Consider the following 14980-nt stretch of genomic DNA (forward strand, 5'->3'; position numbering starts at 1 on the left):
GGTGGATGTGGCGCTTGCGGATCTCCAGCAAAACCACTTGTCAAAGTGCAGGGAGATGTCCCGCAGTCTGTTGCGTGTGTTACTGGGACGGTTCTGATTTTGTTGCTTAATGGTTGGCTTCAGGGAAAGGACTGGTGATTGCAATAGAAGGCTAGTTTGAGACTGGGAATTGCTCCAGCGTAAAGGTTGCGGGGGGGGGGGGGGGGGGGTAGATTCGGCTCCAATGGTAGTATTTTGACTGGATGCCTTTGATTGACGCCTGACGTCAGGCGCTGGCACCGCCCCCTCGGCAATGTCTACGAGCCGCAGCTCCCAAAGTCCAGCCACTATTCCACCGGGAAAGACCGATCTAAAGTGAAGCTACACTCGCAGGGTTATAACAAGAAGACAAGAATGGCCTGGACTGTACAGTTAACCGCCTGTGCTCTGGTTCTCGGGATTGCTACAGCGTTTTATAATTCCAAGGTCCATCCGCCCAACCAAGGTAAGTTTGCGATGGAAACATGTTCGTGCGTCTCCCGGAGCGAACGAGCAGAACTTGGGATCTGCTAACGTGCAGCCTAGGGCACGGATTTCCATCCTAACTAGGCTGTAAGTGCGATCGGGTGAGCTGGTTAAAGGTTGGATAGAATCAGAGAGACAGTAACAGGCAGATGCTAAAGTCTGGATGTTGAAGTCTATCCGGATCTGCCCCTCGCCCTTTCGTACCTCGCCTTGTTTCTAAGTATCGCTCACAGACTAATGGTTAGAAATGCACTTTCCTGCCACGGGCGAGTGAATCCGGCCAATTCGACCCACTTGCATTTTAAGCGTTAAAAAGTGCTTCCAACCCCGCTAATGGGAGATCGCCTGAATGGCGAAGCTGCTCCCATCTCCGCGAACAGGCGATGAATCATAAGCGATTGCCCGAAAATAGCCCGGTTCCCACAATGTGTGTGACAGCCCACAGTTACAGCGCCGAACGTAATCGTGCGGATGTCTTGGAAAAGATGCTTTCAGTTACCGCAGTTAACAAATCCAACACTGGCCGGGTACAGCTAGGATAACAAATAGTGAAGATCTTTACCAGACCTTAAATAAAGAATGAAACTGGCGGCGGCAATAGTGTCAGTCTAACGTTGTACTGGTAACATTGTAACTGGGTCATTGCACAGATTATAATCTGAATGGGAATTGATGGGTGATTCGAATTTACTTCTTTAAAACGCACTTTTCGAACCGATAACGTCGGGTGATTGCAGCCAAACCGGGTTAACTTAATTAAAGCACTTTACTTAATTAAAGCACTTTACTTAGTGAGAATGGGCACAAAAGGCACAAGTTCTACTCTGATGGCAGCCAGGTCTGTGCCGACGGTTCTTAACATTCAAACCACGTATTTTCTCCTCTCTGAGCCTGCAATTGAGTCCTCATTGTCCCCCCGCAGTGTCATCCACGTTAGATTCAACCAAATGGATCTGGCGTGCAATTCGCAACACGCCTTTACTGTGGAGCAGAACAAAATGCCTGGCGTTCAGCGACTTATCTCCCCAGTAAATCGGAATGAGATGCCACTCACGAAGTTTGTGGGCACTTTCCAACAAATCCTTAAATAAGATTTATTAGTGTGTTTCGGGCTCTCTAACACAACCTGATAACCATCGCGGATAACATTCAAAGCCCGTTAAACACTTGTAAAAACACTGCTGGTTTGAAACAAATTCCCAGCGAGCCCCCTCCCCCCAACCTCAACTCACCTCCCACCACCACCAAAGTCTACATCATTCGGGTTTTTGAAAGCGTACTGAGCTATAAAAAGGTGATCTTTCGCAGCGAACGTTTGCAGGCAAAAGCGCTCCTCTTCAACTGTCCTTCTCCTTCCCAACAGTCAGTAAACCAGGCGAGCGCTGTGCGCTTATCTTTACCTGAATGAGCGTTCAAACGAGTGCTTGGTGTGTGTGCATTGCAGACAGCACCCAAACCGCCCCATCTCCTCTCGACAGCTCCCGCATTGCCACTAAAATAAACCAATAAAGCTGGGACTGCCTGTTTTTTATTATTTTGTTTTCATTCATACAAAACATGTTAATCCCTCCAACTTTCTGGATTATTCCCCCTCAATCTTGCTGAACACTAATACAATCGAAGTCTCGGATCTATAGCGAGTGTAGTAATTACTCGGAATTTCAATTCAATTACATTTCAAATACAATGTAAGTATATCTGCCGCAATATTAGTAGATTCATGTCCCACTCCAGTAACCAGACATGATATTAAATAGCGTCGATAAACCGAGTTATAATAGTACAATGCAACGCAGCAGAACGCATTAGTTTGGTCACTTAATTTCTTTTGAAATTACAAGGTTTATTGGCAATTAAGCAATGATGGCGAAAGCAAGCGGAAAATCTGCAGATAGTGACATTTTACATGTGGGGGGGAAAGTTCAGGGAGAGCCTTTCCAAACTGCTGCACTTTTTCCTCCTAATGGGCTGTTTTTATTCCCAACAGTTATTCTTTTGGATTCCCGGTCTGTTCAAGGCGAGCTGGGCTGGGAGGCTTTCCCTTCCGAAAGCGGAGTGAGTATTAAAGCTTGAACTATCACTATTCGATTCCGAGCTAATGGGAGCATTTTCAGCAGATTGCGGCGGGAAGGTCAGGTTTCCGCACGGCTCCCATGAACTGAATTGCTCTTTGTGAGGGGAAACCGTATACTCCCATCGGAAAGCTCCAGCCAGCAGAATTGGACACCGAGGGGGCAGGGGTAAAGGCGCGATAGTTAAGTAGAAAACGGATAAGATCATTTTTAGCGATCAGGTGATTCAGAAAGCCACTTTAGCTGTCAAGAGCAACAAATGTAGGGAACTATTGGGCAAAAACTCGGGGCGGTGTCAGAGTACAAGGTGCAATGGTTAGATTATTGAAACTGCCAGAACACCCAGCAAAAGTCCTTTCATAGACAGAATACACCGAGTTATTTCCACAGTTTAAGTGAAGGGTTTAGTAAGGATTACAATTGGCAAAAGGTGTCTGGCCAACCGGTGCGGGGACCGGTTAAGTGTGGAAAGGGATTCCATTCCCAGACAGGAATAGAGCGATCCCTCAGGACGCGGCCGGGCTGAGGAGTAAGATCTGAGAGAGAGAGAGGTCAGCAAAGTGGCTGCTTTTCAGGATTAACGGGAAAGCTGATCTGCTGCTGGAGACGGAATCGGAGCCGGGTCCAGCGGGAGGGATGAGCACGAGTGTGCACACAGTCTCCATTTCCAGATAAGTGAAAACTGTCAAAACACAAGGAAACGCGCGGCTGAGATTTCCTGCCTGTGACAGGACATCGTCCCAGGGTCGCCAACCAGCAATTGGAACTTTAAACAAGGCACGGTCTCTGCAATCAACCGCATGGTCCTGGCGCCTAAAAAACGACGTATTTTCTTTCTAATTTCCCTTGAACGTAAAAAAAATACAATGAAGGCATATATTAAACGACAGTTTGCATCTAGGTGGTTGCCCGGTATATCCTTCGAAGGAGAAATGTAATGAAGGCTCGTCAGTCAATGTTGTAACTAAACTAAACATACACTCACACTGGATGCCTTGTACCTATAATAGGAATTGCATTACTGAGTAATTCAATTCGAATTTATATAGATTTACGACATTAGTAAACATTGAGGGAAAGTTTGATAGGGATTGGATGGCTGCTGTGAGCTGAATTTGGGATGCATATCTCCTTTGCACTGTGTGCATTTGCACGTTGCTGGCTCTCGGGCCATTTCCCCGGGTACAGGTTGATTGACAGCTCGCTGGCAGAGTGGAGAGTGCGCACATCCAACACCGATTGCCTGCATTTGGGTGGGGGGCAAGGCCACTGCATCTCCGTGGCGGCCAGGCTGCCCCTCAAAGCCACGAGCCAGGGAAGATCATTGATTGCAGAGTCAGGCTTTCTCATCCCATCCACAAGCGGCCCGCAGGGGACTGGAGCGGAGTCTGCAAATGATGGGAGTCTTGAGTGAACTGATACCAAGAGTAAAGGTTCGAGTTTGATTGGTGGGCCATTCAATTAGACCTGTCCAGGGCGATATCTGGCGGCGAGGAAAACACTTCATATTTACAAAACGGAGTTTAATTTTGAAAAGCTTTCCATTTAATTGAAAGGTTAGTTGCTTTCATAACATGCACTTGAGTTCTATTTATAAACCGTTGTGAAAAATTAAACAGCCCCTCGCTTCTCCGCCGCACAAAGTGCACTTGAAGCATTTATTTAGTTTCCTCTTGGTCAATGTTTTATTCCAGTGTGGTACACAGGGAAATAGTCTGGACTTGCTTTTGTTTTGAAATGAAAGCTCTAATAACATGCTCACATAACTTGCAACAATAAACACCGACAGGCAGGATTTACAGTAAACCAAAATACTGTTTGGAATTACAATTGTAACCTTTTTGTGTAAAAAAAAAAGTGCTTAAAGTGAATTCATCTGGAACGGCGAGGCACCACAGTGACTTGAAATTCCATACATTCAGTCGGAGCAGTCGATGAAGGTGGTGGACGAGGGACAGAGACACGACCCTGACTTGTAGCTTCATTTAAAGCCAGCTTCTAATTAAGAGTTTATCTTTTCGTCACTAACAAGGTTGAACACATTGCGCGGATAAATTAAACCCTGGACCCCAATCTCCCGGGAGTCCAGAATGACGCGCTGGTCATTGAATCTTTATTAATTCCCAAGCAAGTCAAGGTAATGACCGAGATATTGTGGGCCTGACATGAGGATTCATGTGTGACGAGCTCGGAATACAGCAGGTGCGGCTCTCGCTCTCCACTTTCTCTAATTAAACGCAGGCAGCCACATTGACAAATGTGGAGAGAAAGGTTTTACTCAGCCTGCAGTTAAATACGGTCGAACTCCCTCCTTCACTCGATACTACACAAATAACTCATATTTTCCCATTTAAAATAAATATGCGTCGAATGATTTAGAATGTGAACGTGTGTCTCCTGTTGAGTAATCAGGAAATATTTTTTAATTACATTGCTGGATTTTTTTAACTCCCCATGGAAGCAATTTAGCTTTACACATTTATAACTAGTTTAAGATCCAATTTTTACAGGGTGGGAACAAGTTATTGTTCAGTACATCCTCCAAAAGATAGATTGGCTCCATCCACCATAAATTCCAACTGCTCCAAAACTCATCTGTTTGCATCCTGTGCCCCTTGCCGCATTGGCTCACAGTTCCTCAAACTCCCTGTTCTCCTTTACAAATCCCAGCCTTGTCCCACCCTACCTCTCCAGCCTCCTCCAGCACTCTGCCCCAGTTCACATTCTCTGCTATTCCAATACAAAAGCAAAATACTGCAGATGCTGGAAATCTGGAATAAAAGCAGAAAATGCTGGAAATACTCAGCAGGTCAGGCCGCATCTGTGGAGAGAGTAACTCTGCTATTCCAACTCTGGCTTCTTGCACATTCCCCCTTATTTCTGCTTCACCAGCCACTTGGCCCTCAGGAACTCTGTCCCTAACCCCTCTGCATTATTGGCCTGGAGATTGCGGTCGGAGGCTTGCCGCCCACGTACGCCTCCAAAGCACAAGAAAACTATGTACTTACCTTGTGTCTCTGGAGCTTTGGACTCTTGCGATCCTGGGCCTGGAGGTGTACGCCAGCGTAAAGGCCCATGGGCACATGCGGTTCGCAAGTGTCCCTGGGATCACGTGGGCCAGGCCAACCAATGACAAAGTTTATTCTTATGGGGATTCCATTTATGCACAGAATCCCCATAAGCTTAATAAAAATCACCTAATAAATAAAATTTCACAACACTGAAAAAAATAAATGATTACAGGTTCAAAATTAATTAAAATACCTTTTAATTAAACATTTGAAATAAAAATTTAAGCTTTTGAAAAATAAATTTAAACATTTTTAAATGGGACAAAAATAACCTAAACTAATTTTAAATGTAAGTGAATGTTTAAACCATTAAAAAAAAAATTTAACATTTATTTTACCCGTACATTGCTTTTACCTGGCGTAAGGGTTTGCTGGGCAGTAGTTGGGCAAATAGCCCCACCCTGCGCCAGTGAAAGTCAATTTACAGCGGATACGTACGATCTGTTGAGGAGAAACAGGGTTTTCGCGCATGTGCATCGCACGCGGAAACCCAGAACTTGCGGGGCCAATCACAGCACTTACGATGGTGTGGGCTGTGCATCCACCATCATAGGCCTGTAAATTCCAGGCCATTATTGCTCTCCCCATCTTCAAGAGCCCTCTGAAAGCCTGTCTCTTTGACCATCGGTCATCTCCCTTAATGTTGTATTGCTGCTTGGCATCTGCCTCTCCTGCATGAAGCATCTTGGGATGTTTACTTCATTAAAGGCACTATACAAATGCATGTAGTTGTTAAAATGCTCACTTTAACCAACCAACTCCACTTATCATCTATCTTTACTGCATATATATTAAACAGAATTAGACAAGCCTTGGGGGATGCAGATAAGTGCACTTCCTTGCTGCAGACCTTCCTTCAGAAATATACATTTTATATTAATCAATGAAGTTAAACTGCATTCCACAATAATATGTTCACATGGAAGTAAAATATGTGTGTTTTATTTTAACAGTGGGAGGAAGTGAGTATCATGGATGAGAAGAATACTCCGATCCGTACCTACCAGGTCTGCAATGTGATGGCAGCAAATCAGAATAACTGGCTACGGACTGATTGGATCCCTCGCGAGGGAGCCCAGAGAGTTTACATAGAGATTAAATTTACCCTTAGGGACTGCAACAGTCTACCAGGTGTCATGGGAACGTGCAAAGAGACCTTTAACCTGTTTTACTTTGAGTCAAATAATGATAACGAGTGGTATATCTCAGAAAACCGGTACATAAAAATTGACACCATTGCAGCTGATGAGAGTTTTACGCAAGTGGACATTGGTGACCGGGTGATGAAGCTGAATACTGAGGTCCGGGATGTAGGGCCTCTGACTAAGAAAGGCTTCTACTTGGCATTTCAAGATGTAGGTGCCTGCATTGCCTTGGTATCTGTCCGTGTTTTCTACAAGAAGTGCCCACTGACAGTACACAACTTGGCACAGTTCCCTGACACCATCACAGGCGCCGACACCTCATCCCTTGTGGAAGTGCGTGGTTCCTGTGTGAACAACTCTGAGGAGAAAGATGAGCCAAAAATGTATTGTGGTGCAGATGGAGAATGGCTGGTGCCCATTGGCAACTGCCTGTGCAACACTGGCTATGAAGAACAGAATGGAGAGTGCCAAGGTAGGATACAATACTGTGTATTTGGACTCATTCCATTTAGGCTTTATACACAAGTAATTTAATTAGTGATGGGACAATATGGTGTAAACAGGGATAATTAGTCGGTCCAGTGGGACATTATAGGACACATCAATGCGATTAACAATTCTGTCAGTTCCAGGTGATGTTTCTAGCGTAACAGAACAGGCAAAAGTACAGAAAGCAAATGTCTTGTTTACAATTAATTTTGAGGACTTCATTCTGCCCATGTCAAAAATTAGAGATTTAAAAAATCACATGTAATCATTTCACAAAGGAATCCAAGTCAAACATGCATCAATTGTCTTATAAATAATTTAATATAATACACCCCTACATAATTAATATTTAGAACTTGGATTGAATACCTATTTCAATGCCAATGATGATGTCATGGGGCCTGCATCCAATTCCTTGATGTAAGCCTGTATTGTTTGTAAACAACTCCTCATTGGTCATGGTGATGTCATACTGACTCCTGTCCCAACACTGCACCATTCAAAAGGGCACATCTTACAATGCAGTTTTATTCCCTCTATAATTTTGTAAAGCTGACAATTTAAGCTGAAGCAATTGGCAAAATAAGACTAGAACTGCAGAGCTTTACAAGTGATTTATTTTCAAATTGCCACAATGTCCTCAGTGTTAGACTGCAGTCAAGGTGGAATGCTGTAGAACGGCCCTCAAAATCAACTTGGTATACTCAAGTAATAGTAAGTTCTGTTAAATTGGTAAGGAACCATTGCTTCAACTTTCCTGTTCAGTTTTCATTGTAGTGTCTGAAGGCAAGTATAAAACAAAAGTGACTTCCAATTGGAAGCAATAAAGTAAACATGGTATTGATTCTGTTTTAATAGAGGCTTTAAATTGGGAAAATTTTATACTCAATTAAGCAGGAAGTAATCTGGTTTCTGCTAAATAAAAAAACATACAGGATGTGACCTGAAAATCGATAAGAAATGGCATGAAACACAATTTTTACTGGGAATAATCTAATTTTAGGAATGGTTGGAGATTTTTTTGATTGTGAACTGCTAACATAAGAAACATAACATAATAACGGTGCTTGGGCAGAGCATTATTCATTGGTGCATACAGTAAAATTACACTAAGAAGAAGCTGGAAAACCATGAAATCACAAAAGTGTCTGTTGAAGTAGTTTAACAGTGTTAACTAGAAGTACTATATTTTCTTATGTATTTCTTGCATTTAAACATTCCTACCTTCCCCTTTCCCAAAGGTAGTATTATGCAAATTCCTCTGCATTTTCCATGTGATTAAAAAAAATGTAAGCTATCTTTTATATATTTATAGCCTTTATGTGACCTGTTTGGTATGGCCATACCAAGGGTACTCAAGAGTTCGAGATATGTAACAAAATGGGTCCTCATTGGGTTGTCCTGATTAATGGCAGAATAATAAGGTTTTTCTCTCTTTGCTTTGTGTCTAAGTTTGCTGTAGCTAATTACATTGCATTGTTCAAAAAGAGCCTTTGGATAACGTAGACTGATGAACAGTATAACCAAAAGCCTCAGTGAGTGACCAAGTCCAGGTCACTCGTAATTCTTGGTGCCGCTACAGCACAACCAGAATTAGTCATTTGATCCATTTTTTTTGTAACTACATTATCATTTTATAAAGGATGGATCAGAATACAGTAAACTCTTGTTTAAATGGCGCTTAATCATCTGGAATACTTTAATAACTGGCAAAATAGATAACCGGTAATCTTGCTGAATCCATCCAGCACTCGTTTGTCCGAGTCTCCTGCGGTGGCCGAGTTAGTCAGTGGTTTTTATTTTTGTTTGTTAACAATTGCCTTGGTAGGTATACCTCTCTGTTATCCAGAATGTTTCATCAACCAGCACCATCCTGATCCTATAGGTGCTGGATATGAAAGAGTTTACTGTAGTATGTTTCTTTCAGTGGTCTAGTGATAAATTTCCCCCCATTTTCAGAACATTCATTCCAGTTCTTACTAAATAAAAAAAAAACAAGTGAAATAAGTTATATTAAGAAGTGACACTTAGGGCATTATTCAATATTTTGTGACTTTATTCAAATTGTAATCACTTTTATAGCACTGCAGCTGCATTCATTTGGTCAAGACAAGTCAGTTAGGTTAAGTGCAGTAAAATAATGATGCACATTCCTGAAAGGCTAAGGGCCATTTTCTTATCTTCTGTCTTGAATCTGAAGTTCATTTTTTTTTATAAAGTAAATAGATTATCGCCTTTTGCAAATGTAAAAATCCACCTTTGCTGTGACAGAACTGACAAGGTGTCACAGTAGGGAACCAGGATCCCTACCACCCCCCCCCCCCCAGTTTGATTCAAATAACACTGACTGTGTTTGAGTCTTTGTGAATAGGAACTGCCCCTATTGTTTTTGCATGGGAGAACTCTGACGGGACAATTATGGAGCAGGGGTCAAGGGTCACTTACTTCCTCATCCATCTTCCTCCTGTCATTGGGGGTCAGCATTAGATTGATTAAGATCTCATGGCGTGACAAAGGCCTGGCAATCAGCAGTGGTGGGTGCTTATTGTTATTGCAGTCACCAACGCTGGTCATCTGCTGGGGCCTGGGACCACATGGGACAGAATTACATTTCCTCTTCCAGTTGTCACCTTCAGCAGAATGTGTTAATACTTGAAAGAATTGAAAGATTGGAAGGGACGTATCTGAGGTTTCAAAGTGACAGACGGGTATTGTCTGTGCCACCTGCAAGTTCATATGAAAGGGGCAATGATGTCTGACAGACTGCTTGTAAGACAGCAAATAGAAGAGAGTCCAGTGATATCATTGTATCACTGATCACGTATTACTGAAGACTAATCAAAACATTTTTTTAACAAAAGCTAAGAAAATAACTCAAAAATTGCATTGCAAAATGTCACAACTTTTAGCATTTGCTGCAACACAAACATTCCCTGGAAGTCAACCTAGTAGTGTTTTGATGCACTTTACAGAGCAGAATTCTACCTGATTTATTGTCGTGCTAGTTCAGAAACTCCCCATTGATCCTTCTTTAATTATTGCCCCATTTAGATAACCGTCAGGTTGAAGGCAATCTCTTAATTATGATGCTGCGTTGTGTGGGTTTTATTAATCCAGAGAAAAAAATTATAAAAGTTGTAGTGATGATACAGTAATTGTCCCTTGCCAAGAGAGAGAGAGCTAGGCTTTATAACCTTGAGGAAAATAAACCTTTTCTTTGGGGGCATGTTTACAACTTGTTTTGACATGTTAGCAACTTCAAGTCATCTAAAATGAAATTGTGCAAGTCACAAATGTGGGTCGGCATCATTTATGAGCAGCGATAGAATGGTACCAGTGTACCATAACGTACAATTATGGTCAAATTAGGGAATGAGTAATCGATGGCGAACAGGTTTTGTAAGTGACACTTACACAAAAAGACAGTAAATGCGGTTTTCAATTTAATATCCAGCACTCTTAAAGGGGCACTGGCGTTATGGAAAATTGTTCAACAAATCTTTTTTGTCTGCATTTACAAAGTCACGTTTGCAACTTTTGAAATGATCACGTATAACTTGTGTTCGATCTTATGAGTCTGCCTGGAACGTAGAGCCTTTCTGTTCAGTGCCTCAGCCACTCACTGGATAAATCTGCTGATATGTAGGCGGAGCTGCCAAATGCTTTTTTATGAAGATGGTATTTCTTTAAAGGGACTTGCACATTTCTGGCTCTTTAAAACAATTCAACATCTCTGCCTACCGCTCAGATTTAAGAGATGACCACACAGAATTTAATCACTTTTTTTAACGTGTGAATCAAAGATACTTATTTGGGCTTAGTAAATTATCAGAAGAGAGTAGACTTTAATTATATTATTAATGTAAATTTGGAGTAAAAAAATAGAAATTTGGCTCATTGAAACTGCCTGTATTTACCAAATGATGGTTGTTCAGGATTCAAGACGTATGTCCGATTTCATAACCAAGCTAGTGCAGTGACCGACTGCAAATTTACAATGCCGCAAGCTGAAAAAAAATCCTTCTGAACTCAGTACATGGGATTCACATGTAGAACACTTGTGTGTTACTGTCAATCAAAGCTGAAAGATCAACATGATCTTTCTCGATGTCATCATCGTACTGACATCACCCCCCCCCCCCCCATTCATCTATTCTGATGAATGAACATTGTCAACCGGCCAGCCAGCTTTCTCTTGCATGCATCAGCGTCCGCATTTGCAAATTTCTTACACTGCATTATGCAAAATAATACACCCCATTTCCTATCTCACAAAGGAAGGGAGCTTCCTTTGCAAATTGTGGTTAAAACACTCACACAGAAGAGGAATGCAACTTGGAGACTGTCTGTATGTAGACACATTGGGGTTGATTTTAACTCTGGGCAGGATCGCTGCTGGGGGTTGGGGGGGGCGCACCCGGAATTCTGAAAGTTTGCGAGGGTTGGACGTTAAAATGGCTGGGCCTTATTTACAGATGATTGGAGGGCAGGTTGGACGATTGTGTCAGCAGCAGGGCGTGAGCTCACCTATTCTGTCAGGAATCCTGGACCACTATTTAAAGGGTGAATCCACCTCTTAAAGAAAGGTTGCATTCATTCAATGCGAGCCCTGTTGCTGACTTGTGCAATTCATTTTCTGCTTCTTGGAGATGGCAGCAAAGAAGAGTAAGTTTGCTCCCAGGTTTTCTGATGCCTCACTGGAGGTGCTACTCGCAGCAGCTCGGGCAAGGCGGGAAGTGCCATTTCCACAAAGTGGCAAGAGACTATCCAACAGCGTTAACCAGGATTGCCTGATTGGAGGTGGCAGAGGAAGTTAGTAGCAGGGGCATCACCCAGAGGATCTGGATACAGTGCTGGACTTAATGACATCGGTAGATCAGGAACGGTCAGTACACCTCCTCCCTTCCCAATCACTTGCATTGCCCCTGTTCACAGTCCCTCTCCTCCACCATTCAGACCAATCACCACACCTGCATCACTTCCCTCACCACCAATCAAAACAGCACACTCAACCTCCCCTCCTAACATACTCTCACCCGCTGCATGCTGCCTTCACTGTTTTCACTAATGGCATGCTCTTCTCACCTGCCCTTATTTGCAGAACCTGCACCTCCTCTCAGCACTGCTTCCTTAATTCACATTCAAGCCACTCACTTCCCACTCAACACAACCCCATTCTCCTAGCTTCTTGCTTCATTCCCTTCTCAGCTTCTCTACTACACACACAAATCACACACATATCTCCACTTGCCTTTACAGTAGGCACACACAACTCTTACTTCCCTCTGCAGGAAAAGACTTACCAAAGACTATCAGTACCATGTCTGAAAATACGGAGGGGTCCACCTCTAGTATGTGCAGAGTTGTCGCGCATGGTATTTCCTCTCTGCACCCTACACTCTTGGGAAGTGTGCCATTGCTAGAAATCCCATGGCCCTCTCATTGTAATTATTGTCAACCACTGTAAAGGAAATGTACTGGCTCGTCTTTGAAAACAGTGCATTGGTGACTTGTTTGAAGCACTTCTGGACAGCTGACTGCAAGATCCTTGCGCTGTCCCCAGTAGCCGCCTGGAAGGAGCTTGAGGCATAAGAATTAAAAGCGGTGGTAACCTTGACAGCCACTGGTATTGCATGGTCCACCAAGCGACAGGTCTTGCTGTAGGAGGCTGCAGAAGTCAGACACTATCTGCTTGGACAAGCGCAACCTCCTCTGGCACTGCTCTTCAGACAGGTTGAGAAAGGTGACCCTTGACCTGTAGACCCTATTGGGTGGATAAGGCCTTCTGCAAACTGGCGCTCTCACCTGCTGCCTTTGGAAGGGTCCAAGTGCAGCTGCTCCTGCATGTTGAGGGCTGTGCTGCTGCTCTCCTTCCTGCACCCAGTACAGTACACCTCCAGCAGCTTCCATCTTTGTCTGTTCCAGCTTCTTTGAGGGTGAGTTGTCAGAAACCCCTCCCATTCTAAGCTAAAGTGCCCAAAATAAACAATTAGTCAACTGCCACAACACTCCAAAGCCAACAAGCTCAGTTATACTCTGTTGCAACTGATTTGAGTGCCTGCAGCTTGTGGCCACTTGCAATCCTGCAGCCAATACACTCTGCGGCCAATCCCAACAGGTTTCCCCTAGCAGGCTGGCTGAAGCACCTCTGTTTTTTGTGTTAAAATGGCATTGGGGTCCCAATTACAAAATGGGACCCAGATTCACAAAGTATTCGACAGTGGGAGCCTCGGCTGACTTGAAAGTCTGGAAAGATAAAATGTCGCCGGGTGGGAATGGAGCAGCCTCGAATTGGTAAGTTGACTTGGAGGATTTTAACCCCTCCCACATATCGTTCCTGTGTGCGGGGGGGGCAGATAAAATCAGCAACACTGAGCACTTTAATTCGCACTTCAACCAAAATTTACCTGCTGTAGCTTTTCTCCATAGTCCCTTTGTGTAAATTTGATTTCCACTCCAGACTATCATTCTGCACACTGCTAGAAATAATGCTTGTTTGGCTGTCTATGTGTGACAGATATATATACAGAGCTTCATCTGAACTGCTCATGTGTTGGGTCTTAATTATTCACATTGCAATTTTCATTTTTGAACAGTCGTGCTGAAGATTTCAGGTTAACTTCATACATTTTGAATATTATATATGCTAGTCACTATTAACTATGGTAAGAATGAGGACCAAAATGTGAAAAGCAAAACCCAATAACCTTATAAATAAGTCTTAATTTTATTTTGCTGCTACATATCTGGCAAAGGGCAGTATGAGTGCTTACTTTAATGATGCAGATAATCCAATTTGTTTTACTGGTTCCAAGTTAAATGCAATAACTAACAACCGTGCTCCTTGAGGATTATAAAACATTCTTGTTAACAGTTACTTTAATTTATGGGCAATGGAAGATCAAACATACACGGTACAGGAAAAAAACATAATGAACCTTGCTGCAAACTGTTTCTCACTGGTAGTTTAGTAACTATTGATGTCCAGAATAAAGTTCGAAAGTGAAAGAGGCTTCAGTAACAAAAACAAGTGTTGTTTTTGCCTGGGTTTTTCCAGACCATTTTTCATGGTTTGTTCTATTTCTGTGAATAGCAGGAGCAGCACAGAGACTGTCCAATATAAAGTGCCAAGTGTTGTTTTGACAGTCTGATCCCCTGCCGTTTGCCATTTGACTGTTTTCTGACATGGCTCCAGATCGTCTTTGTTTCTTTCAGCTAAAGGGATCAGAGGCTAACAGAAAACTCATTTTTCCCCACCGATGATAATTCTGGAAATGGACAAATATTCAATTCTTACTTTTCAGATTTAATTAAGCTGGAACTCAAACTTAAATATCTGTCTAGATTTAACAGACAATGTCTAGGCACAAATTTATTTTTGTAGTGACTGCAAAATCATTTTTTTATATCTTATCGGTTTGATTTTTTAAATTAGGATTTGATTCCAAACTTGAGTGGTCATTATGTTAGAACTCAAATTATGAAATTAACATAGGCCCTTTTTTGCCCCATTGTGGGTTAATGATGGCACTGTTCCTGCTAAGTTTGATTAACAAATTACTGCAATTAAGGTTCTTATTGTGCCTAACTTAATTGATTTCCACCCCAACCTCAGACTTTCTTAAATATACAAAACCTAATTATAATTAATATTGCATTGACTAGCTCCTTATTATAAGTGATGTATTTTTAACAGGCT

The 14980-nt window shown here is 42.6% G+C and overlaps 1 protein-coding gene across 1 annotated transcript in view; it reads left to right on the forward strand.

Moving 5' to 3' along the window:
- Positions 1–230: 230 nt before the first annotated feature.
- Positions 231–14980, forward strand: part of LOC147115861 (ephrin type-A receptor 4) — a 164539-nt gene continuing 149789 nt past the window's right edge. Inside the window, exons 1-3 of the mRNA XM_085990491.1 lie at positions 231–484; positions 2492–2559; positions 6601–7264. Of these exons, the coding sequence (XP_085846617.1) occupies positions 394–484; positions 2492–2559; positions 6601–7264 (823 nt within the window). The 5' untranslated portion in view covers positions 231–393. The remainder of the gene's footprint in view (positions 485–2491; positions 2560–6600; positions 7265–14980) is intronic.

The sequence above is a fragment of the Somniosus microcephalus genome, chromosome 6 (genome assembly GCF_052327205.1).
Source record: "Somniosus microcephalus isolate GS21.2 chromosome 6, FLI_Smic_1.0, whole genome shotgun sequence".
Lineage (NCBI taxonomy): Eukaryota > Metazoa > Chordata > Chondrichthyes > Squaliformes > Somniosidae > Somniosus > Somniosus microcephalus.